We start from the raw sequence: 26,448 nt of genomic DNA, 5'->3' as shown, positions 1-26,448 counted from the left end.
CGGAGTGTGTCAGTATCGGAGTGTGTCAGTATCGGAGAGTGTCAGTATCGGAGAGTGTCAGTATCGGAGTGTGTCAGTATCGGAGTGTGTCAGTATCGGAGTGTGTCAGTATCGGAGTGTGTCAGTATAGGAGAGTGTCAGTATCGGAGTGTGTCCGCATCTGAGTATTGATGGCTTTGAATGCGTCAGCATCTGAGTGTGTCAGTATCGGTGAGTGACAGTATCGGAGTGTGTCAGTATCGGAGTGTGTCAGTATCGGAGAGTGTCAGTATCGGAGTGTGTCAGTATCGGAGTGTGTCAGTATAGGAGAGTGTCAGTATCGGAGAGTGTCAGTATCGGAGAGTGTCAGTATCGGTGAGTGTCAGTATCAGAGTGTGTCAGCATCTGAGTGTGTCAGTATCGGAGTGTGTCAGTATCGGAGTGTGTCCGCATCTGAGTATTGTCAGCTTTGAATGTGTCAGCATCTGAGTGTGTCAGTATCGGAGTGTGTCAGTATCGGAGAGTGTCAGTATCGGAGAGTGTCAGTGTCGGTGAGTGTCAGTATCAGAGTGTGTCAGTATCGGAGTGTGTCAGTATCGGAGAGTGTCAGTATCGGAGAGTGTCAGTGTCGGTGAGTGTCAGTATCAGAGTGTGTCAGTATCGGAGTGTGTCAGTATCAGAGAGTGTCAGTATCGGAGTGTGTCAGTATCGGAGTGTGTCAGTATCGGAGTGTGTCAGTATCAGAGAGTGTCAGTATCGGAGAGTGTCAGTATCGGAGTGTGTCAGTATCGGAGTGTGTCAGTATCAGAGAGTGTCAGTATCGGAGTGTGTCAGTATCGGAGTGTGTCAGTATCGGAGTGTGTCAGTATCAGAGAGTGTCAGTATCGGAGTGTGTCAGTATCGGAGTGTGTCAGTATCGGAGAGTGTCAGTATCGGAGAGTGTCAGTATCGGAGAGTGTCAGTATCGGAGAGTGTCAGTATCGGAGTGTGTCAGTATCGGAGTGTGTCAGTATCGGAGAGTGTCAGTATCGGAGAGTGTCAGTATCGGAGAGTGTCAGTATCGGAGAGTGTCAGTATCGGAGTGTGTCAGTATCGGAGTGTGTCGGTATCGGAGAGTGTCAGTATCAGAGAGTGTCAGTATCGGAGTGTGTCAGTATCGGAGTGTGTCAGTATCGGAGAGTGTCAGTATCGGAGAGTGTCAGTATTGGAGTGTGTCAGTATCGGAGTGTGTCAGTATAGGAGAGTGTCAGTATCGGAGTGTGTCCGCATCTGAGTATTGTCAGCTTTGAATGTGTCAGCATCTGAGTGTGTCAGTATCGGTGAGTGACAGTATCGGAGTGTGTCAGTATCGGAGTGTGCCAGTATCGGAGAGTGTCAGTATCGGAGTGTGTCAGTATCGGAGTGTGTCAGTATAGGAGAGTGTCAGTATCGGAGAGTGTCAGTATCGGAGAGTGTCAGTATCGGTGAGTGTCAGTATCAGAGTGTGTCAGCATCTGAGTGTGTCAGTATCGGAGTGTGTCAGTATCGGAGTGTGTCCGCATCTGAGTATTGTCAGCTTTGAATGTGTCAGCATCTGAGTGTGTCAGTATCGGAGAGTGTCAGTATCGGAGTGTGTCAGTATCGGAGAGTGTCAGTATCGGAGAGTGTCAGTGTCGGTGAGTGTCAGTATCAGAGTGTGTCAGTATCGGAGTGTGTCAGTATCGGAGAGTGTCAGTATCGGAGAGTGTCAGTGTCGGTGAGTGTCAGTATCAGAGTGTGTCAGTATTGGAGTGTGTCAGTATCAGAGAGTGTCAGTATCGGAGTGTGTCAGTATCGGAGTGTGTCAGTATCGGAGAGTGTCAGTATCGGAGTGTGTCAGTATCGGAGTGTGTCAGTATCAGATAGTGTCAGTATCGGAGTGTGTCAGTATCGGAGTGTGTCAGTATCGGAGTGTGTCAGTATCAGAGAGTGTCAGTATCGGAGTGTGTCAGTATCGGAGTGTGTCAGTATCGGAGAGTGTCAGTATCGGAGTGTGTCAGTATCGGAGTGTGTCAGTATCGGAGAGTTTCAGTATCGGAGTGTGTCAGTATCGGAGAGTGTCAGTATCGGAGAGTGTCAGTGTCGGTGAGTGGCAGTATCGGAGTGTGTCAGTATCGGAGTGTGTCAGTATCGGAGAGTGTCAGTATCGGAGTGTGTCAGTATCGGAGTGTGTCAGTATCGGAGTGTGTCAGCATCTGAGTGTGTCAGTATCGGAGTGTGTCAGTATCGGAGAGTGTCAGTATCGGAGTGTGTCAGTATCGGAGTGTGTCAGTATCGGAGAGTGTCAGTATCGGAGAGTGTCAGTATCGGAGAGTGTCAGTATCGGAGTGTGTCAGTATCGGAGAGTGTCAGTATCGGAGAGTGTCAGTATCGGTGAGTGTCAGTATCGGAGTGTGTCAGTATCGGAGAGTGTCAGAATCGGAGTGTGTCAGTATAGGAGTGTGTCAGTATAGGAGAGTGTCAGTATCGGAGAGTGTCAGTATCGGAGAGTGTCAGTATCGGAGTGTGTCAGTATCGGAGAGTGTCAGTATCGGTGTGTGTCAGTATCGGAGTGTGTCAGTATCGGAGTGTGTCAGTATTGGAGTGTGTCAGTATCGGAGAGTGTCAGTATCGGAGTGTGTCAGTATCGGAGAGTGTCAGATTCGGAGTGTGTCAGTATCGGAGTGTGTCAGTATCGGAGAGTGTCAGTATCGGAGTGTGTCAGTATCGGAGTGTGTCAGTATCGGAGTGTGTCAGTATCGGAGAGTGTCAGTATCGGAGTGTGTCAGTATCGGAGAGTGTCAGTATCGGAGTGTGTCAGTATCGGAGTGTGTCAGTATCGGAGAGTGTCAGTATCGGAGAGTGTCAGTATCGGAGAGTGTCAGTATCGGAGTGTGTCAGTATCGGAGTGTGTCAGTATCGGAGTGTGTCAGTATCGGAGAGTGTCAGTATCGGAGAGTGTCAGTATAGGAGTGTGTCCGCATCTGAGTATTGTCAGCTTTGAATGTGCCAGCATCTGAGTGTGTCAGCATCTGAGTGTGCCTGCACCTGAGTGTGTCAGCACCTGAGTGTGTCAGCACCTGAGTGTGTCAGCATCTCAGTGGTTGACAGTTCGGAGTGTGTCAGTATCTGAGTGTATCAGTGTTGGAGTGTGTCAGCATCTGAGTGTGTCCGCATCCGAGTGTGTCCGCATCTGAGTGTGTCCGCATCCGAGTGTGTCCGCATCCGAGTGTGTCCGCATCCGAGTGTGTCCGCATCTGAGTGTGTCCACACCTGAGTGGGTCCGCATCCGAGTGTGTCCGCATCTGAGTGTGTCCGCATCCGAGTGTGTCCGCATCCGAGTGTGTCCGTATCCGAGTGTGTCCGCATCTGAGTGTGTCCGCATCCGAGTGTGTCCGCATCCGAGTGTGTCCGCATCCGAGTGTGTCCACATCCGAGTGTGTCCGCATCCGAGTGTGTCCGCATCTGAGTGTGTCAGCATCTGAGTGTGTCCACACCTGAGTGGGTCCGCATCTGAGTGTGTCCGCATCTGAGTGTGTCAGCATCTGAGTATTTGACAGTTCGGAGTGTATCAGTATCTGAGTGTGTCAGTATCTGAGTGTGTCAGCATCTGAGTGTTTGACAGTTCGGAGTGTATCAGTATCTGAGTGTGTCAGTATCTGAGTGTGTTAGCATCTGAGTGTTTGACAGTTCGGAGTGTGTCAGTATCTGAGTGTGTCCGCATCTGAGTGTGTCAGCATCTGAGTATTTGACAGTTCGGAGTGTATCAGTATCTGAGTGTGTCAGTATCTGAGTGTGTCAGCATCTGAGTGTTTGACAGTTCGGAGTGTATCAGTATCTGAGTGTGTCAGTATCTGAGTGTGTTAGCATCTGAGTGTTTGACAGTTCGGAGTGTGTCAGTATCTGAGTGTGTCCGCATCTGAGTGTGTCAGCATCTGAGTGTTTGACAGTTCGGAGTGTGTCAGTATCGGAGTGTGTCAGTATCGGAGTGTGTCAGTATCGGAGAGTGTCAGTATCGGAGAGTGTCAGTATCGGAGTGTGTCAGTATCGGAGTGTGTCAGTATCGGAGAGTGTCAGTATCGGAGAGTGTCAGTATAGGAGTGTGTCCGCATCTGAGTATTGTCGGCTTTGAATGTGCCAGCATCTGAGTGTGTCAGCATCTGAGTGTGCCTGCACCTGAGTGTGTCAGCACCTGAGTGTGTCAACATCTCAGTGTTTGACAGTTCGGAGTGTGTCAGTATCTGAGTGTATCAGTGTTGGAGTGTGTCAGCATCCGAGTGTGTCCGCATCCGAGTGTGTCCGCACCTGAGTGTGTCCGCATCCGAGTGTGTCCGCATCTGAGTGTGTCCGCATCCGAGTGTGTCCGCATCCGAGTGTGTCCGCATCTGAGTGTGTCCGCATCTGAGTGTGTCCGCATCCGAGTGTGTCCGCATCTGAGTGTGTCCGCATCCGAGTGTGTCCGCATCCGAGTGTGTCCGCATCCGAGTGTGTCAGCATCGAGTGTGTCAGTATCGGAGTATGTCAGTCGGAACGAGTCAGCATCGAGTGTGTCAGTATCTGAGTGTGTCAGTATCTGAGTGTTTGACAGTTTGGAGTGTGTCAGTATCTGAGTGTGTCAGCATCTGAGTGTGTCAGCATCTGAGTGTTTGACAGTTTGGTGTGTGTCAGCATCTGAGTGTTTGACAGTTTGGCGTGTGTCAGCATCTGAGTGTGTCAGCATCTGAGTGTGTCAGCATCTGAGTGTGTCAGGAGCGGAGTGTTTGACAGTTTCGAATGTGCCAGTATCTGAGTATGTCAGCATCTGAGTGTGTCAGTATCTGAGTGTGTCAGTATCTGAGTGTGTCAGCACCTGAATGTGTCTGTGTCTGAGTGTTTGACAGTTTGGCGTGTGTCAGTATCTGAATGTGTCAGCATCTGAGTGTGTCAGTATCTGAGTGTGTCAGCATCTGAGTGTGTCAGCATCTGAGTGTGTCAGCATCTGAGTGTGTCAGCATCGAGTGTGTCAGTATCGGAGTATGTCAGTCGGAGTGAGTCAGCATCGAGTGTGTCAGTATCTGAGTGTTCGACATTTCTGAGTGTTTGACAGTATCTGAGTGTGTCAGTATCTGAGTGTGTCAGCATCTGAGTGTGTCAGCATCTGAGTGTTTGGCAGTTCTGAGTGTGCCAGTATCTGAGTGTGTCAGCATCGAGTGTGTCAGCATCGAGTGTGTCAGCATCAAATGTGTCAGCATCGAGTGTGTCAGCACCTGAGTGGAAGAGGTGGAAGCATGTCCTTGCAGTGTGAGTAGCTCCCTCCTCCCTCCAGTGTAGTTACAACCTCCCAGTGTATTTACCCCCAGTGTATTTACCCCCTCCCCCAGTGTATTTACCCCCTGTGTATTTACGCTATCCCCCAGTGTATATACCCCCTGTGTATTTACACTCTCCCCTAGTGTATTTACCCCCTGTGTATTTACGCTATCCCCCTGTGTATTTACCCACTGTGTATTTACACTCTCCCCTAGTATATTTACCCCCTGTAATTTACACTCCCCCCCAGTGTATTTACCCCCTGTGTATTTACACTATCCCCCAGTGTATTTACCCCCTGTGTATTTACACTCTCCCCCAGTGTATTTACCCCGTGTAATTACACTCTCCCCAGTGTATTTACCCCCTGTGTATTTACACTCTCCCCCAGTGTATTTACCCCCTGTGTATTTACACTCTCCCCCAGTGTATTTACCCCGTGTAATTACACTCTCCCCAGTGTATTTACCCCTTGTGTATTTACACTCTCCCCCAGTGTATTTACCCCCTGTGTATTTACACTCTCCCCAGTGTATTTACCCCGTGTATTTACACTCTCCCCCAGTGTATTTACCCGACTCCCAAAAGTGTATTTACCCCCAGTGTATTTATGCTCTCCCCCAGTATATTTACACCCTTCCCCAGTGTATTTGCCCCCACCCCCCAGTGCATTTATTCCCCTCACCCATGTAACTACCCCCATGTATTTAGACCTCCTACCCCCAGTGCATTTATACCCCTCCCCCAATGTATTTCCCTCCTACCCCAGTGTATTAACCCCCCATGTATTTACATTGCCTCCCCCAGTGTGTTTACACCCCGTGTATTTACATTGCAAGTGTATTTACACATGGGGTACAGGGGAACGTGGACGAGAAAAATATCAGCCAAGATTGAATGGTGGAGCAGACTCAATGGGCCGAGTGGCCTAATTCTGCTCCTATGTCTTATGGTTTTATGGTGCTCTTTCCAAGGGCTGGTGCAGACTTGATGGGCCGAATGGCTTCCTTCTGCAATGTAAATTCTATGATTCTATGCTATTTGATATGTACTCTCGTACCTGAGTTCCTCTGCCAGGAATATCAGCCGTCTCTCGAGCAACAATGAGGCGAAGATTTGAATGACATTTTCCTCAGACAGGTGTTTAAAGAGTGAGGAGAAGTCGACATGTTCAAGCCGAGAGTCTGAGGGACGAGTCAGCTTGATGATCTACAGAGGAGAAATGAAATGAATAACTCACACACCCTTCACCCTCACAATCGAGAGAGAGCCCTCCAATCAGCAGTGTCTTTGTTTTATGTTTACACACAGCTTGAGACTTGTTTTATTAACAAAGTTTTGGGCAAAAAGGGCCCATCCCTACCCGAATTTACAATTAATCAAGTCTGGGTTTCTCCCTTTCATTCGCATTCCTCCGTAAGAAAGCATTAGAACAGTAGGGTACCCCGGGGCCCTAGAAAGCACACTACTAGAGGACCTGATAGGCACAAGCAGCGAGAAGGGGGGCTCTGTGGGAAAATATACCGTCAGCTATTGGACAGAGCCCGAACACCACTGGACAAGACCAGACAAAAATGGGAGGACGAACTGGGGACAGAGGTAGGATGGGGACTCTGGAGCGAAGCACTGAGCAGGGTGAACTCCACCTCCTCCTGCACAAGGCTAAGCTCAAAGTGGTGCACAGAGCGCACCTGACCAGAACCCGAATGAGCAGGTTCTTCCCGGAAGTGGAGGACAAATGTGAGAGGTACCAGAGGGGCCCGGCCAACCACACCCACATATTTTGGGCTTGCCCCAAGCTTGATGGGTTCTGAACAGCCTTCTCCGAGGCAATGTCCAAGCTTTTGGGGGTGAGGGTGAAGCCATGCCCAATAGTGGCAATCTTCGGGGTATAGGAGCAGCCAGAGTTACACATGGGGAAGGGGGCCAACACCCTTGCTTTCGCTTCCCGAATCGCACGCTGGAGAATCCTGCTCAACTGGCAATCGGCAGCACCACCCACAGCTGCAGACCGGCTCGCTGACCTCTCGGAATTACTCCACCTGGAGAAGATTAAGTACGCCATCCGAGGGTCAGAGGAAGGCTTCCTGGATACTTGGGGGCAGTTCGTCGGCCTGTTCCAAAACCTGTTTGAGGCCAGCAACGAGGAGTAAGCCAAAAGTACCAGGAGCTGGCACAAATTCATCAGTCTACAGAACTATCAGTCATTCACTATGGCAACGGGTTTACTGAATGCCTGGTCTCTAAACCTCCCCCCATGTGTGAGCAAAGCTCGATCATGCCTCTGTTGGGATTGTATTCCCTTGCATGGCCCACTCCTGTGCTGATGTAACAGCCTCCAGAGACTAAATGGCCTCCTCCTGTTCATGTGACAGGTTCGAGGGGCTGAATGGCCTCCTTCTGGTCTTGTGTGACAAGCTAGAGGGGCTGAATGGCCTCCTCCTGTCCATGTGACAGGCTAGAGGGCTGAACGGCCTCCTCCTGATCGTGTGTGACAAGCTCGAGGGGCTGAATGGCCTATTCCTGCTCCTCTATATTCCTATTTATAAAATTGTAGCTGGAATAATCATGGTTGAGACATGAAGAAAACAAAATTATGGTCCTACCGAAGGCGACGTTTGTGACGGTTTCCCCGGCGGCATGGTCGGCGAACAATACAAAACACCATTGACATCGGCGGGTCCAGGGATCCACTCACTGGCCAATGGTGAGCCACCGTTTCAGGACAACAGCATGAATGGTGACAGGCAGAAGGCTTCCAATGTTTCAAACAATTTTAACTTGGGCTCCAGTGAGGGGAGGGTGCCTCCTCCTCCCATTATCAAGCTATCCGATGGAAAATGGAAACTATCTCCAAGGGCTCTTCAGGATAAAAATGGTCAAAACCAGTTTTCAAATGGAACCACTCCATCTAATTAACACGGACAGGAGGAGGGTCAATTTAAACTGCCCTCATTTCCCTGCTCACCACCCATCCGTAAACAGAAAGGTGTTCTTTTGTTCTTATTTCCTTCTATATAAACAGGAGCAAATTTTCCCCAACTCTTAAATTTATTGGGTTACGGGGATAGGGTGGACGTGAGGGCTTAAGTGGGTCGGTGCAGACGCGACGGGCCGAATGGCCTCGTTCTGCACCGTATGTTCTATGTTCCAATCCGAAATATTGCAGAGCAAACTCGAGGCAAGATGAAGTAAAAGGGCTGGTTTATTTTTACACACACACTTGCGTGAGAGAGGTTTCACAATGCCCTCCTCTTTTCAATCACACAATAAGCAGGAGGTCAGGAAAAATGAAGAGGGTTCAGGGCATAAGCAATGTAAAATATAAGTTAGAGTTTTATATGTGTCCAGTATCAGGGGCGGGATTCTCCCCTACCCGGCGGGGCGGGAGGTTCTGGCGTAATGGAGTGGCGGGAACCACTCCGGCGTCGGGCCGCCCCAAAGGTGCGGAAGTCTCCACACCTTTAGGGGCCAAGCCCTCACCTTGAGGGACTAGGCCCGCGCCGGAGTGGTTTGCGCTCCACCGGCTGGCGGGAAAGGCCTTTGGCGCCACGCCAGCCGGGGCCGAAAGGTCTACGCCGGGTGACGCGGGTCGGCGCATGCGCGGAGCGTCAGTGGCTGCTGACGTCATCCCCGCGTATGCACAGGGGAGGGGGTCCCTTCCGCCTCTGTCATAGTGAAGGCCATGGCGAATGCGTAAGAAAAAGAGTGCCCCCACGGCACAAGCCCGCCCGCGGATCGGTGGGTCCCGATCGCGGGCCAGGCCACCGTGGGGGCACCCCCCAGGGCCAGATCGCCCTGCGCCCCCCCCCCCCCCCCAAGGACCCCGGAGCCTGCCCGCGTTGCCTTGTCCCGCCGTTCAAAAGGTGGTTTAATCCACGCTGGCGGGACAGGTATTCCAGCAGCGGGACTTCGGCCCATCGCGGCAGCCCCCGGCAATTCTCCGACCTGGCGTGGGGTCGGAGAATCCCACCCCAGATGTCTAACTTTTCTTTTGAGGGAATTTGACCGATTGCCGGGTAAACTTACAGCGACAGAAAACACGCCATGGGAGGGGCACATCCCACCTGGAACTCGTTGCTGGAGGAGGTGATGGAAGGGCATCTTGACAAATACATAAATAGGATGGGGATAGAGGGACCTTAGGTTAGACGGGCAGCAAGGTCAGCGCAGGCTCGGAGGGCTGGAGGACCTGTTCCTTTGCTGTACTTTTCTTTGTTCTTCTTTATATATCTTTGTCAGCAGGACTACTTTATAAAGTTGATTTTTTAATGCTTTTCAAAATGGACACTGAGTCAGCTGACACAATGGCTCTCGTTGGTCACATGCTGGCTTCCAGATGGTTCTGAGCAGTTTCAAATTTAACAAAGGTTAACACCTCACATATCTGGAATGTAACACTCCTTGCACAACCCAAACATTCCAACCCAGCCAACACAATGGCCCAGCACGCAAGCAGTCTGCCCTAGCCAGTTATAAACACCGGCATTGTGCAAATCTTAATCTCCAACAATTGTGCTAATGGCTTAAGCATGAACTGCTCTAACACAATGGTTTCAGTAAAAAGGCTTTGTTTAACAACCCAAAATCAGTGTCTCCAAGAACAAAACGAATCCTGACTCCAATTAAACACCTCAAGATTCCAGCCATGGGAATGTACCACCTTTGTCCCACATCGAGGAGGAGTGGTCAGAGGTATGTCACATGACCTCCCCTAAGCTGCAGTGTAATATTGTCCGCTGGAACTGAACTCTGCAGTCGCTGTTTGATCTCCAACGGAAACAGAATACAAGCAACAACCTTTGCCACCCACTATTGTTATAACACACATGGGTCTTACGGTGTAGGGATGATCCACTACCCCGTGGAGCTTGCAGAATGCGAGGGCAGGGACCCTTAACTAAGCCCATGTGCCTTTGTATAAATAGAGCCGGCCAATCAGGCACCGACTAGAGAAGACCCAGTAGGTCGGGCGGCAAAGTGGTGCAGTGGTTAGCACTGCTGCCTCACGGCGCCGAGGTCCCAGGTTCGATCCTGGCTCTGGGTCACTGTCTCTGTGGTGCTCGCACATTCTCCCTGTGTTTGCGAGGGTTTCACCCTCACAACCCTAAGATTTTTATTTTATTTTAAAAATAAATTTAGAGTACCCAATTCATTTTTTCCAATTAAGGGGCAATTTAGCGTGGCCAATCCACCTAGGCTGCATATCTTTGGGTTGTGGGGGCGAAACCCACACGGGAGAATGTGCAAACTCCACACGGACAGTGACCCAGAGCCGGAACCGAACCTGGGACCTCGGCGCTGTGAGGCAGGAGGGCTAACCCACTCCGCCACCATGCTGCCATCCCACAACCCAAAGATGTGCAGGGTAGGTGAATTGGCCACACTAAATTGCCCCTTAATTAGAAAAGAAAGAGGAGACCCAATAGGGAACTACTGGAGCTGTACATAATAGTTAACGTGTTAAATAAAGTAAGTTTTGGTTTTGTCTGCAACTCGGTGTGGACTCCTTTCATAGAATCATAGAATCTCTACAGTACAGAAGGAGGCTATTTGGCCCATCGTGTCTGCACCGACTCATGGATAGGGCATTCTACCTAGGCCCAAGTCCCGACCCTATCCCAGTAACCCAGCTGAACCTTTTGGACACTAAGGGGCAATTTAGAACAATTCATAGAACATAGAACATACAGGGCAGAAGGAGGCCATTCGGCCCATCAAGTCTGCAAGGACCCACTTAAGCCTTCACTTCCACCCTATCCCAGTAACCCAATAATCCCTCCTAACCTTTTTTGGTCACTACGGGCAATTTATCATGGCCAATCCATCTAACCTGCACGTGTTTGCATTGTGGGAGGAAACGGAGCACCCGAAGGAAACCCACACAGACACAGGGAGAACGTGCAGACTCCGCACAGACAGTGACGCAGCAGGAAATCGAACCTGGGACCCTGGCGCTGTGAAGCCACAGTGCTAATCACTTGTGCTGCCCTTTAGCATGGCCAATCCACCTAACCTGTACATCTTTGGACATCATTGCCCCTTACAAAAAACATCTTACCATCAAGCTGGTGGCAGCAGAAAGATGTGCAAATTAGGCAGATTGGCCAATGCTAAATTGCCCTTCGTGTCCAAAAAGGTTGTTTGGGGTTGCTGGGTTACGGGGACAGGGTGGATGTGTGGGCTTGAGTGGGGTGCTGTATTCTAGGGACCAGTGCAGACTTGAGGGATCGAATGACCTCCTTCTGCACAGTAAACTCTATGATCTATGAACTCTGACATTGATTCAAAATTGCTGTTGCTGGAACCTTGGAACACGTGCCTTCAGCCCAACCCATTCTATCTGCCTTCTCTCATTGAGGAAGTCTTGCTCTGGAAAGACCGATCACCCGACAACCTCCCCTCAGAAGAAGCATTCCATTGGACATGTAAAACCCTGGGCAAGATTCTCCGGTCCTCCCCAGCTGCGTGTTTCTCAGCGCCGCGCCTTTCGCTCGTGGTGGGATTCTCTACTTCCACCGCTTGTCAATGGGGGTGCCCATTGAAGTCATCCCTCCCCGCCAGGAAAAACACTGGTGGGGGCCCGCTGCCAGCAAGAAAAGAGAATTCCCAACGGCCGGAGAATTCCGGCCCCTAATTTATATTTTATGTTGCTTGTGCCCCGAGCTCTCTTCCTTATTGTGTGAGTAAAAAGGGAAGGGCATTGTGAAACCTCTCTCACGCATCTTTACGTAAAAATAAACCAACTCTTTTATTTCATCTTACCTCAGGATTTCTCTGCAAGGTATTCATTGAGGATTGGAACACTCCAAATTTAACAGCTGGGGAAAATAAGCTGCTGTTTATATGGAGGGCAATAACAAAAGAACACCTTTCTGTTTACGGATGGGTGGTGAGCAGGGAAATGAGGGCAGTTTAAATTGACCCTCCTCCTGTCCGTGATAATTAGATGGAGTGGTTCCATTTGAAAACTGGTTTTGACCATTTTTATCCTGAAGAGATAGTTTCCATTTTCCATCGGATAGCTTGATAATGGGAGGAGGAGGCACCCTCCCCTCACTGGAGCCCAAGTTAAAATTGTTTGAAATATTGGAACATTCATGTCATCTTTCATGTTAGTGTCCTGAAAGTTAGTAAATCTCACAGAGTAAGTGTTGAATGGCCCCCTTGAGTGAGGTTGTAACTTTGCATCAAATTTGTGTCATGTCGTGACGGCCCAAACTCAGCTCACCCACCACCATTACAGCCAGCCAGGGTAGGGGGCTGGAACATCCCCAGTGTGCGATCTGTCTAATTTAATGCAGTAAGCCACAGGATGAGGTTAAATACTCAAAAATAAACCAAAGAAAATTACAGCACAGGAACAGGCCCTTCGGCCCTCCCAGCCTGCGCCGATCCAGATCCTTTATCTAAACCTGTCTTCTATTTTCCAAGGATCTACTTCCCTCTGCTCCCCGCCCGTTCATATATCTGTCGAGATGCATCTTAAATTATGCTATCGTGCCCACCTCTACGACCTCCGCTGGCAAGGCGTTCCAGGCACCTATCGTGTTGGGTGTCCTGATACACAAATGAGCCAACACGGCTGTAGATGGTACAACTTGATTTTATTATGTTACTAACGGATGCAACTAACTATAGACTTGGGTACGTTCGCTACCAGCTAACCTATGGACCTAGCCCTATCACTAATGTTGGTGAGGCGCTCAGCACATGGTCTATGTCTGAGTGTCACGCTGCAAGCTCTGTGTCCCGAGCTGTCTCCTACCAGAATGAGCGGCAACTCTCGTGTTCCCCCTTTTATAGTGCGTGTGCTCTCACTAGTGATTGGCTGCGATGTAGTGTGTGTGTTGGTTGGTCCAAATGCCTGTCCATCAGTGTGTGTGTGATTGCACCATGATATGCGGATCTGGATATCATGACAGCACCCACCACCCTCTGCGTAAAAAACTTTCCACGTACATCTCCCTTAAACTTTCCCCCTCTCACCTTGAAATCGTGACCCCCTTGTAATTGACCCCCCCACTCTTGGAAAAGGCTTGTTGCTATCCATCCTGTCCATACCTCTCATAATTTTGTAGACCTCAATCAGGTCCCCCTTCAACTTCCATCTTTCCAACGAAAACAATCCTAATTTACTCAACCTTTCTTCGTAGCTAGCGCTCTCCATACCAGGCAACATCCTGGTGAACCTCCTCTGCACCCTCTCTAAACCATCCACATCCTTCTGGTAATGTGGCGGCCAGAACTGCACGCAGTATTCCAAATGTGGCCGAATCAAAGTCCTATACAACTGTAACATGACCTGCCGACCCTTGCACTCAATACCCCGTCCGATGAAGGCAAGCATGCTGCATGCCTTCTTCACCACTCTATCGACCTGCTTGCCACCTTCAGGGTACAATGGACCTGAACTCCCAGATCTCTCTGTACATCAATTTTCCCCAGGACTCTTCCATTGACCGTATAGTCCGCTCTTGAATTAGATCTTCCAAAATGCATCACCTCGCATTTGCCTGGATTGAACTCCATCTACCATTTCTCTGCCCAACTCTCCAATCTATCTATATTTTGCTGTATTCTCTGACAGTCCACCTCGCTATCTGCAACTCCCCCAATTTTAGTATAATCTGCAAACATGCTCATCAGACCACCTACACCGTCGTCCAGATCATTTATGTATATCACAAACAACAGTGGTCCGAGCACGGATCCCTGTGGAACACCACTAGTCACTTTTCTCCATTTTGAGACACTCCCTTCCACCACTACTCTCGGTCTCCTGTTGCCCAGCCAGTTCTTTATCCATCTAGATAGTACACCCTGAACCCCATACGACTTCACTTTTTCCATCAACCTGCCATGGGAAACTTTATCAAACGCCTTACTGAAGTCCATTTATATGACATCTACAGCCCTTATCTCATCAATTAACTTTGTCACTTCCTCAAAGAATTCTATTAGGTTTGTAAGACATGACCTTCCCTGCACAAATCCATGCTGTCTATCACTGATAAGTCTATTTTCTTCCAAATGTGAATAGATCCTATCCCTCAGTATCTTCTCCAACAGTTTGCCTACCACTGACGTCAAGCTCACAGGTCTATAATTCTCTGGATTATCCCTGCTACCCTTCTTAAACAAAGGGACAACATTAGCAATTCTCCAGTCCTCCGGGACCTCACCCGTGCTCAAGGATGCTGCAAAGATATGTGTTAAGGCCCCAGCTATTTCGTCCCATCCGGACCTGGGGACTTGTCCACCTTAATGCCTTTTAGAATACCCAAAACTTCCCCCTTCCTTATGCCGACTTGACCTAGAGTATTTAAACATCCATCCCTAGCCTCAACATCCGTCATGTCCCTCTCCTTGGTGAATACCGATGCAAAGTGCTCATTAAGAATCTCACCCATTTCCTCTGACTCCACGCATAAATTCCCTCTTTTGTCTTTGAGTGGGCCAATCCTTTCTCTAGTTACTCTCTTGCTCCTTGTATACGAATAAAAGGCTTTGGGATTTTCCTTACCCCTGTTAGCCAAAGATATTTCATGACCCCTTTTGGCCCTCTTTATTGCGCGTTTGAGATTTGTCCTACTGTCCCGATATTCCTCCAAAGCTTCATCAGTTTTAAGTCGCCTAGATCTTATGTATGCTTCCTTTTTCATCTTAGCTAGTCTCACAATTCCACCCGTCATCCATGGTTCCCTAATCTTGCCATTTCTATCCCTCATTTTCACAGGGACATGTCTGTCCTGCACTCTAATCAACCTTTCCTTAAAAGTCTCCCACATTTCAAATGTGGATTTACCCTTAAACAGCTGCTCCCAATCCACATTCCCTAGCTCCTGCCGAGTTTTGTTATACTTGGACTTTCCCCAATTTAGCACTCTTCCTTTAGGACCACTCTCGTCTTTGTCCATGTGTATTCTAAAACTTACGGAATTGTGATCGCTATTCCCAAAGTAATCACCGATTGAAACTTCAACCACCTGGCTGGGATCATTCCCCAATACCAGGTCCAGCATGGCCCCTTCCCAAGTTGGACTATTTACATACTGTTCTAAAAAACTCTCCTGGATGCTCCTTACAAATTCTGTTCCATCTACGCCTCCAACATTACATGAGTCCCATTCAATGTTGGGGAAGTTAAAATCTCCCATCACGACCACCCTATTGCTCCTCCATTTTTCTATAATCTGTCTACATATTTGTACCTCTATTTCACGCTCGCTTTTGGGAGGCCTGTAGTAAAGTCCCAACAATGTTACTGCACCCTTCCTATTTCTTAGCTCTACCCATAATGCCTCAGTGCTCGAATCCTCCATCGTGCCCTCCGTAATCACAGCTGTGATGTTATCTCTGACCAGTAATGCAACTCCTCCACCCCTTTTACCTCCCTCTCTATCCCTCCTGAAGCATCTCTACCCTGGGATATTTTGTTGCCAGTCTTGCCCTTCCCTCAACCAAGTCTCAGTAATACCAATAACATCATATTCCCAGGTACTAATCCAAGCCCTAAATTCATCTGCCTTACCTGCTACACTTCTCGCATTGAAACAAATGCTCCTCAGACCACCAGTCCCTTTGCGGTCATCATCTCTTCCCTGTCTACTCTTCCCCTTAGTCACATTGAGTTTATTATCTAGTACCTTACTTGCTTTAGTTGCTGCCTCTTTACTGACCTCTAACTTCCTAATCTGGTTCCCACCCCCCTGCTACATTATTTTAAAACCTCCCCAACAGTGTTATAAAATAAAACACCATTTCCACTGTTATCACTTTGATAGTTCCATTCCCGACTCCTCAGATACTGAAGCTGTCTGTATCCACAAGCAGAAAGACCTCAACAACATTCAGGCTTGGACTGAAAGGTGGCAAGTTACATTCACGCCTCCCAAGTGCCAGGCAATGACCGTCTCCAACAAGAGAGAATCTAACCATCGCCCCTTGATGTTCAGTAAGAGGTTTTACAACACCAGGTTAAAATCCAACAGGTTTGTTTCGATGTCACTAGCTTTCGGAGCGCTGCTCCTTTCTCAGGTGAATGAAGAGGTATATTCAACAGCATTACAATCGCTGAATTCCCCCCACAACATCCTGGGAGCTACTATTCACCAGAAACTGAACTGGACCACGCAGGTCAGAGGCTGGGAAATCAGCAGTGAGTAACTCACCTCCTGACTCCCCAAAGCCTGTCCACCATCTACAACAAGCATTTTCAAAGGGGGGGGGGGGGGGCGGTCGCGACCCGTGGGTGGGTCACGGGCTGGTGTCGGGAGGGTCGCGGGATCATCCATTGCAGCATTCCCGATTGCGGGAATTCAGGCGCAACGCCCGCAGCAGCTGGCTTTTAAAAATGCTAGCTGCGAGCAGCTTTAAGAATGACAGCCGCGATCAGCTTTAAAAGTGCAGGAGCACTGCGCATCCAGTGCGCATGCCCGGAACCCAGACAGAAACACCTCCTCCTCCTGACGTCAGTGTGCGAAGCAGAAGATGTTTTTAAAAATTCAATTAAGTCTTCCTGCATCTGTCTTGAATATGTTCAATGGCTGAGCCTGTAGAACCCTCTTTGATAGTGAATTTTAGAGATTAAAAAGATTCACAATACTTTGAGTTAAGTAATTCCTTCTCATCTATGTCTAAAATCATTGCATTATAATTTGCCGACTATAATCTGAGGAAAACTTACATTCTGTAGAGTCCTGAGAGAATAATGCCCATTTCAAAGAGGTAAAAATGGGTCCCGTGCAAAAAAGTTTGAAAAACACTGATCTACAAGGCACAAGTCAGGAGCGTGATGGAATAGGGCAGCACGGTGACGCAGTGGTTAGCATTGCTGCCTCACGGCGCCGAGGTCCCGAGTTCGATCCCGGCTCTGGGTCACTGTCTGTGTGGAGTTTGCATATTCTCCCCGTGTTTGCGTGGGTTGCGCCCCCACAACCCAAAGATGTGCAGGGTAGGTGGATTGGCCAAGCTAAATTGCCCTTAATTGGGAAAAAAATAATTGGGTACTCTCAATTTATATTAAAAAATGGAGTGTGATGGAATAGGGTGGCATGTGGCGCAGTGGTCAGCACTGGTACTGCGGCACTGAGGACCCGGGTTCGAATCCCAGCCCTGGGTCACTGTCCGTGTGGAGTTTGCACATTCTCCCCATGTCTGCATGGGTTTCACCCTCACAACCCAAAGATGTGCAGGTTAGGTGGATTGGCGACATTAAATTGCCCCTTAATTGGAAAAAAAATAATTGAGTACTCTAAATTTATAAAAATAAAGGAATGTGATGGAATAATCTCCACTTGCCTGGATGAGTGCAGCTCCAACAACACTAAAGAAGCTCAACACCATCCAGGACAAAGCAGCCCTGCTTGATTGGCACGCCATTTTGTACCTTAAACATTCACTCTCTCCACCATCGACACACAGCGGCAGTCGTGTGTAACGTCTACAAGATGCACTGCAGGAACTCACTAAGACTCCTTAGACAGCACCTTCCAAACCCATGACCACTACCACCTAGACGGACAAGGGCAGCAGATAACTGGGAACCCCACCACTTGGAAGTTCCCCTCCAAGTCACTCACCACACTGACTTGGAAATATATCGTCATCCCTTCAGTGTCATTGGACAAAATCCTGGAACTCCCTCCCTAACAGCATAGTGGGTGCACCTGCACCACAGGGACTGCAACGGTTCAAGAAGGCAGCTCACCATCGCCTTCTGAAGGGCAACTAGAGATGGGTAATAAATGCAGGTCTAGCCTGCGACACCCACATCCTGTAAATTGAATGTCACATGATTTGTGAAATATCCCATCATTTCAGTGGTCTGAAGACTTACCTCTGTTCCTGATTCTGGGATGAAGCTTTTCACAGAGACAGTCTTTCCTGGAGCTGGGAACGCTGCTTCCCGGAGCCCCTGCATGAAGGGGTAAATCACAGCCAAAGAGATCTGTCTCCTCTTCTCAACCTCATCGAGGATCTGGCGAGAGAGGAGTGAACTCAAATCATCATCGGAACACAATGATAACACCCCACACAACACAACACACTACTCAGCAAGGAACAGCTGCAAACCTGGCCCTAACTCCCCTCAGCTCCACAAAAACACCTGTAAACACCGCCCCCCCACCCTTCCCCCAATATAGTCCTGCAACACCATCCGAAATACAGGCACGATGGCAACCGCCTCACAGGTGAGTACAGAGCACTCCTTCTGAGTAGTCCAGGCATCTAAACCATATCTTTAGCAGGCCAATCCACCTGCTTGATGGTCTCGCCTGCTAGTGACTGTTGCATCAATGTGTCTGGTTGCCTCGAGGGAGTTAGCAGTCACCTCCCCCATGGGTGCCAGAGGCCAAACCATGGACTAGGTCTTGGCTGGAAAACATGTGACAAGTGTGACTGCCTCGGAATGAATGAATCATGGCAGCTGCCATGCACGGATGTGCAGCAAGGTCTTATTGTGGTTGTAGATAACCTGCGCGTTGAAGGAATGGAACAATTTTATGTTCAGGAATGTCTGCAGCTGCTGCACTGGTGCACCCATAGCGGTATGCATAAAGTATGCTGCATTGGTGTCCTCATAGCAACGTTCATAGAGCCTGCTGCATTTTGTGCCCTCATAGCGACGTGCATATAGTCTGCTGCATTGGTGCCCTCAGGGCGACGTGCATAGTGTCATGTGAGAGTACCTTTAAGAAATGGGTGTTTAAGAAATGTACCTTTAAGAAATGGGTGTTTATCAGTGATGTCAGAGTGTGGGTGGAGCTGGGCTGTCTGGCAGCTTTTTACTTTTGATTTTGGCTGTTTGCTGCAGGATGTGTTTTAGTTTTGTCTTCAGTGTTGGAGATGAAGCCAGACAGAGCAGGTGTACTGTTGATCTCTCTGCCATGAAAAGACTATCTCTTGATCATTTGGTGAATTCAGAATTATAAATGTTCTCAGTAGTGAATGTAAACCTAATGTGCTTCTGTTAAAAGGTGTTTCTTCTGTCTTCTGGATGTTGTTTGGGAATTTATTAAGGATTACTTAGTGTTGTATTCTTTGGAGGTTGTATTTGAATTGATGGTTGCTGAGATGTTCACTGTATGTTTTAAAAAGGTTAACTTGAGTTCATAGAATAAACATTGTTCTGCTTTTAAAAAATACTTTTCCATTTCTGCTGTACCACACCTGTAGAGTGGGCCGTGTGCTCCCCATACCACAATCTATTAAAAGTTGTGGCTCAGGTGAACTCCATGATACACTTTGGGGTTCTCAAAACCCTGGCCCATAACAATAGTCTGTTGCATTGGTGCCCTCATAGTGATGTGCATACAGGCTGCTGCATTGGTGTCCCTCATTGTGACATGCAGTCTGCTGCATTGGTGTCCTCATAGCGATATACACACAGTCTGCTGCATTGGTGCCTCCGTAGCAGTGTGCATACAGCCTGCTGCATTGGTGCACTCGCAGCGACGTGCATACAGTTTCCTGCACTGGTGCCCTCATAGTGGCGTGTATACAGTCTGCTGCACTGGTGCACTCATAGCGATGTGCATACAGTCCGCTGCATTGGTGCTCCCATAGCACCGTGCATACAGTCTGATGCATTGGCGCACTCATGGTGACAGTCTGCCCTCAGAGCGGCATGCGTTCAGTCTTTCATGCCTTGGACTTGCAGGAATCTAGCTATGAAGTCAAAGCGCATTGCCCTCTGCTTCTACAATGTCACATCTGTGGGGAAGTTAATGTGTTCACTCAAGCAGGATGCATTAGTATTGGCGGCTGGCTGATTGCGAGAAGCTGGTGGCAGGGCTCGGGAAGCTGCTGTCTGCACAGAAACTAATGGCCTTGAGTACAATGGGCATGGCATGGTGTTCGGTTAATTGTGGCATGTGTTATGGGTCCGGGTTTACAGAACCCCAAAGTGTTTCATGGAGTTCAACTGACCCACAACTTGTAATAGATTGTGGTGTGGGAAGCACACGGCGTACTCTCCAGGTGTGATACAGCAGAAATGGACAAGTGGTTTTTAAAACAAAACAATGTTTATTCTATGAACTCAAATTAACCCTTTTAAAACAAACATTGAATATCTTAACGCCCATTACTTCAAAGATAACCCCAAAAGACTACAACACTAAATAATCCTTCAAAATGTTCCTTTAAACATCCAAAAGACTTCAAACCTTAAAAAATAAGAACACATTAGATTACATTAGGTAGACCATTGTCTACCGTTCTGCCAGGAAGTCTAAGACCGGTTGCCACCGCCTGAAAAACCCTTGCACCGATCCCCTTAAGGCGAATTTCACCCTCTCCAATTTAATAAACCCCGCCATATCGTTGATCCAGGATTCCACACTTGGGGGCCTCACATCCTTCCACTGAAGAAGAATCCTTCGCCGGGCTACCAGGGACGCAAAGGCCAGAATACCGGCCACTTCCGCCTCCTGCACTCCCGGCTCCTCTGCAACCCCAAATATTGCGAGTCCCCAGCCCGGTTTGACCCTGGATCCTACCACCCTCGACACCATCCTTGCTACGCCCTTCCAAAATTCCTCCAGCGCTGGGCATGCCCAGAACATATGGGTGTGGTTCGCTGGACTCCTTGAGCACCTAACACACCTGTCCTCACCCCCAAAAAAACGGCTCATCCTTGTCCCGGTCATGTGTGCCCTGTGCAGCACCTTAAACTGTATGAGGCTGAGCCTCGTGCACGAAGAGGAAGAGTTCACCCTCCCAAGGGCATCTGCCCACGTCCCCTCCTCAATCTCCTCCCCCAACTCCTCCTCCCACTTACCTTTCAGCACCTCCATCGAGGCCTCCTCCTCCTCCTGCATCACCTGGTATGTTGCCGAGATCTTCCCCTCTCCAACCCACGCCCGCGAGAGCACCCTGTCCTGTACCGTGCTTGGCGGCAGCAGCGGGAATTCCACCACTTGCCGCCTGGCAAACGCCCTTACCTGTAGATACCTAATGGCATTTCCCGGGGGGACCCATACTTCTCCTCCAGCTCACCCAGGCTCACGAACTTCCCATCCACAAACAGGTCCCCCAACATTCTTATCCCTGCCCTGTGCCACCCCGAAAACCCTCCATCTATTCTCCCTGGGACAAACCGGTGGTTCCCCCGTATCGGGGTCCACACCGAGGCCCCCACTTCCCCCCTGTGCTGCCTCCATTGCCCCCAAATGTTGAGGGCAGCCGCCACCACCGGGCTCGTGGTATACCTCATTGGAGGGAGCGGCAGCGGCGCCGCTGCCAGCGCCTCCAGACACGTACCCTCACAAGACGCCGTCTACAGCCTCTTCCATGCCGCCCCCTCCCCTTCCATCACACACTTGCGCACCATCGCCGCATTGGCGGCCCAGTAGTACCCACAGAGGTTGGGCACCGCCAGCCCCCCCCATCTTTACTCTGCTCCAGGAATACCCTTCTCACCCTCGGAGCCCCTCGCGCCCACACAAACCCCGTTATGCTCTTGTTGACCCGCCTAAAGAAGGCCTTTGTGATAAGAATGGGGAGGCACTGGTACAGGAACAAAAACCTTGGGAGCACCGTTATCTTAACTGACTGGACCCTACCCGCCAGGGACAGCGGCAACACGTCCCACCTCTTAAACTCCTCCTCCATTTGCTCCACCAGCCTCGTGAAATTAAGTCTATGCAGGGCCCCCCAGCTCCTGGCCACCTGGACCCCCAAATACCTGAAGCTCCTCTCCGCCCTTTTTAGTGGGAGCTCGCCAATCCCCCTCTCCTGGTCCCCTGGGTGAACCACAAACAACTCGCTCTTCCCCATGTTGAGCTTGTACCCTGAGAAATCCCCGAACTCCCTGAGGATCCTCATTACCTCCGGCATTCCCCCCACCGGGTCCGCCACATATAGCAGCAAGTCGTCCGCAAAGAGCGACACCATATGCTCCTCCCCACCCCGCACCAGCCCCCTCCAGTTCCTCGACTCTCTCAGTGCCATAGCCAGGGGTTCAATCACCAGTGCGAAGAGCAGGGAGGACAAGGGGAACCCCTGCCTCGTCCCTCGATGCAACCAAAAGTACTCAGACCTCCTCTTGTTCGTGGCCACACTCGCCATCGGGACCTCGTCCAACAGCCTAACCCACCTGACGAACCCCTCCCCAAACCTGAACCTCTTCAGCACCTCCCACAAGTACCCCCACTCTACCCTATCGAAGGCCTTCTCAGCGTCCATCGCCGCCACTTTCTCCGCCTCCCCCTCCCTCGCCGGCATCATAATAACGTTTAGGGGCCTCCGCACATTCGCGTTCAACTGCCTCCCCTTCACGAACCCCGTCTGGTCTTCGTGGATGACCTGCGGCACACAATCCTCAATTCTCGTGGCTAAGACCTTCGCCAGCACCTTGGCATCTACAGTTAGCAAGGAAATCGGTCTGTAAGACCCACATTGCAGGGGATCCTTGTCCCGCTTCAGGATCAAGGAGATCAGTGCCTGGGACATCGTCGGGGGCAAAGCCACCCCCTCCCTTGCCTCACTGAAGGTCCTAACCAGCAACGGACCCAACAGGTCCACATATTTTTTGTAAAATTCGACCGGGAAACCGTCCGGCCCTGGTGCCTTCCCCGCCGACTAGCCATAACCCCTCCTCGGCCAGCCACGCGCCCGCACCCCACGGCGACAGACCCCCGTCCCAACACCCTCTACTCGCTCCAGCTCCCCCTTGACCATACCAGCAGCAACCCGGTTACTCCCCCCCACACCCCCCCACCCCCCAGCTAGGACCCCTCCAAGCTGCATTGCTCCCCCCATTGCATTCCCGCAAGTCAGCTGACTCCTGCTGACCCCGGCCGCTCCCGCCTCTCCTTCAACTCCTCCCATTGTGGGACTTTCCCTCCCCCTCCATTACCCACCAGCAGGCTCTCCACCTCCCCCTTCTATCCCAAACGTGGGAAAAAACCCTTGCTTCCCTGCCCCGGCCCCGCCCCGTCCAGCCTACAGCGCGGGAAAAAGCCCGTGCTTTCCACCTGCCCGGCCCCGCCTCCTCTGTTGCAGCTCCTTTTACAGGCCCAGTCCCCTCACCCCCGACTCGGGCCTCCCCCTCCCCCGCGGGGCCCCATCCCCCCTACCGGCCATCCACCCCCTACTCCGTTTACTTGCCCCCCTCCAAGTGCCCACCCAACAGACCCAACCAAAACAGTGCCCAACCCACCCTAACCACCCACACCGAACCAAAACTGAACAAGAACAAAGAACCCCCCCCCTCAAAATGTAACACAACAACAGCAATCCCCGACCATCTCCACGCCCGACCCCCAATCCCGACCCTCAGTTTGAGTCCAGCTTCTCGGCCTGAACAAAGGCCCACGCCTCCTCCGGGGACGCAAAATAATGGTGCCGGTCCTTGTAGGTGATCCACAGACGTGCCGGCTGCAGCATGCCAAACTTCACCCCCTTCCTGTGCAGCACCGCCTTCGCCCGGTTGTACCCAGCCCTCTTCTTCACTACCTCCGCGCTCCAGTCCTGATATACTCGAACCTCCGCATTCTCCCACCTGCTGCTCCTCTCCTTCTTGGCCCACCTGAGTACGCACTCCCGATCAGCGACCCGATGAAACCGCACCAACACCGCCCGCGGCTGCTCGTTAGCCTTGGGCCTCCTCTCCAACACTCTATGGGCCCCTTCCAGCTCCAGGGGCCCCTGGAAGGATCCCGCTCCCATCAGCGAGTTTAACATGGTGACCACATAGGCCCCCACGTCCGACCCCTCCAGCCCCTCCGGGAGGCCCAAGATCCACAGATTCTTCCGCCTCAACTGATTCTCCATCTCCTCAAACCGTTCCTGCCATTTCTTGTGGAGCGTCTCATGTGCCGCCACCTTTACCGCTAGGCCTAAGATCTCGTCCTCGTTATCTGAGATCTTTTGTCGGACCTCGCGGATCACCACCCCCTGGGCCATCTGGGTCTCCAGCAGCTTATCAATAGAAGCCTTCATCAGCTCCATCAGGTCCGCTTTGAGCTCCCTGAAGCAGCGCTGCATAACCTCCAGCTGCTCCTGTGCCCACTGCATCCACGCTGCCTGGTCCCCGCCCGCCGCCACCTTGCTCTTCTTCCCTCGCACTTTCTTTGGCTTCACCACCACTTTTTTAGTCGCCCCACTCCTGGTCTAAGCCATACACTGTCTGGGGAATATTGCAGTCTTCTTCCCACACCGGGAAATGTCGAAAAAATGCCATTGAGGGTCCTGAAAAGAGCCCAAAAGTCCGTTCCAAGTGGGAGCTGCCGAACGTGCGACTTAGCTCCACATAGCCGGAACCGGAAGTCCCAACCAAAATCCTTCTCGATTGACAGTGTCTTTGAACAAGAAAGTCTCTGCAAGATCCGTTCATTCCTCTACGCCTCGGCATTTCTCTTTAAAGTTAGATACTTCAGTTCAATCTGATCACAGAGTCCCTTGTAATTCTCCAATACAGGAGCATCGGTTACCACAGCTTTCAGGCAGTCAAATGCATGTTGAAACTCCGCTGTCCACTGAAATTTTTTAACGTTTCTTCAGCAAGTCCATCAGTGGAGCAATCACGCTACAAAACACTTGCACAAATGTTCGATCAAATCCACTCATGCCAAAAAATCAAATTATTTCCCGTCGTGTCGAGGTATCAGAAACTCCCCAATAACCTTTGTTTTCACATCCCGTGGGACCAATCGACCCTGTCCAATTGTGTGGCCAAGGAAAGTGACTTGGGCTTTTCCAAAATCACTTTTGGCTAGGTTTATCACCAAACCTGCCACCCGAAGTCGATCGAATAACTCCATCAGATGTTTTAAATGTTCTTTCTATGTCTGGCTGAAAACTACCAGATCGTCGATGTATACCGCACAATTGGGTAATCCTGAAACAACTGTATTAGTTAACCATTGAAATGTGGCGGGGCGTTTTTCATGCCAAATGGCATAACTTTGAATTGGTATATACCATCTGGAGTCACAAATGCTGAAATCTCCTTCGCCCTTTCGGATAAAGGTACCTGCCAGTAACCTTGAAGTAAATCCAATTTGGAAATAAAAGTGGATTGTCCCACTTTCTCTTTTTAAAAAAAATATATTTTATTAAAGTTTTCAAACACAATTTTTTCCCCTTACAAATCAACAAAAATGGTAACGTGATAACTGATATATAACATTGTTTAAATAATATAATAAACTAACCAAATAACACAAAGTAATGCTCCCCCCACCTCCTCTCCCCATCTAGAACTAAACAATTTACCCCCCCCCCCCACCCCGGGCTGCTGCTGCTGGCTATCTATCTTCCCCCTAACGTTCCGCTAGATAGTCGAGGAACGGTTGCCACCGCCTGGTGAACCATTGAGCCGATCCTCTCAGCGCAAACTTCATCCACTCCAGTTTTATGAACCCCGCCATATCGTTTATCCAGGCCTCCACGCCGGGGGGTTTCGCTTCCTTCCACATGAGTAAAATCCTACGCCGGGCTACTAGGGACGCAAAGGCCACAATATCGGCCTCTTTCGCCTCCTGCACTCCCGGCGCATCCGCTACCCCAAATACAGCTAACCCCCAGCCTGGCTTGACCCGGACCTTCACCACCTTCGAGATCACTCCCGTCACTCCCCTCCAATACCCCTCCAGTGCCGGGCATGACCAAAACATATGTGTGTGGTTCGCCGGGCTTCCCCCGACACGTCCCACACTTGTCCTCCGCTCCGAAGAACCTGCTCAACCTCGCTCCCGTTATGTGTGCTCTATGCAGCACATTAAATTGGATCAGGCTAAGCCTGGCACACGAGGAAGAGGAATTTACCCTACTCTATCTCCTCCCCGAGCTCTTCTTCCCATTTTCCCTTCAGTTCGTCCACCAGCTCCTCCCCCTCTTCTCTCATCTCCCAGTATATCTCGGACACTTTGCCCTCCCCGACACCCCCCCCCGAAAGCACCCTGTCCTGGATCCCTTGTGTCGGGAGCAGCGGAAATTCCCTCACCAGTTGTCTCGTGAACGCTCTCACCTGCATATACCTAAAGATATTTCCCAGGGGCAGCTCATACATTTCCTCTAGCGCTCCCAGACTCGCAAGCGTCCCATCTATAAATAAGTCTCCCACTCTCCTGATTCCTGCCCGGTGCCAGCTCTGGAATCCTCCGTTCAGCCTCCCTGGGGCAAACCTATGGTTGTTCCTGATCGGGGACCACACCGAGGCTCCCAGCACAC

General features: G+C 50.3%; 1 protein-coding gene across 4 annotated transcripts in view; it reads right to left on the bottom strand.

The window, feature by feature from the left end:
- LOC140393981 (DENN domain-containing protein 2D-like) overlaps positions 1-26,448 on the bottom strand; it is a 229,233-nt gene that overhangs the window by 45,759 nt on the left and 157,026 nt on the right. For all 4 annotated transcript variants that reach the window (XM_072480697.1, XM_072480698.1, XM_072480699.1 and 1 more), the window contains exons 7-8: positions 18,107-18,247; positions 6,326-6,474 (exon numbers count right to left, since the gene is read on the bottom strand). In XM_072480697.1, the coding sequence (XP_072336798.1) occupies positions 6,326-6,474; positions 18,107-18,247 (290 nt within the window). The remainder of the gene's footprint in view (positions 1-6,325; positions 6,475-18,106; positions 18,248-26,448) is intronic.

Source organism: Scyliorhinus torazame, chromosome 17, assembly GCF_047496885.1.
Source record: "Scyliorhinus torazame isolate Kashiwa2021f chromosome 17, sScyTor2.1, whole genome shotgun sequence".
Taxonomy (NCBI): domain Eukaryota; kingdom Metazoa; phylum Chordata; class Chondrichthyes; order Carcharhiniformes; family Scyliorhinidae; genus Scyliorhinus; species Scyliorhinus torazame.
Note: the sequence above shows the minus strand (reverse complement) of the source record. Positions and strands in the feature narration are given on the sequence as shown.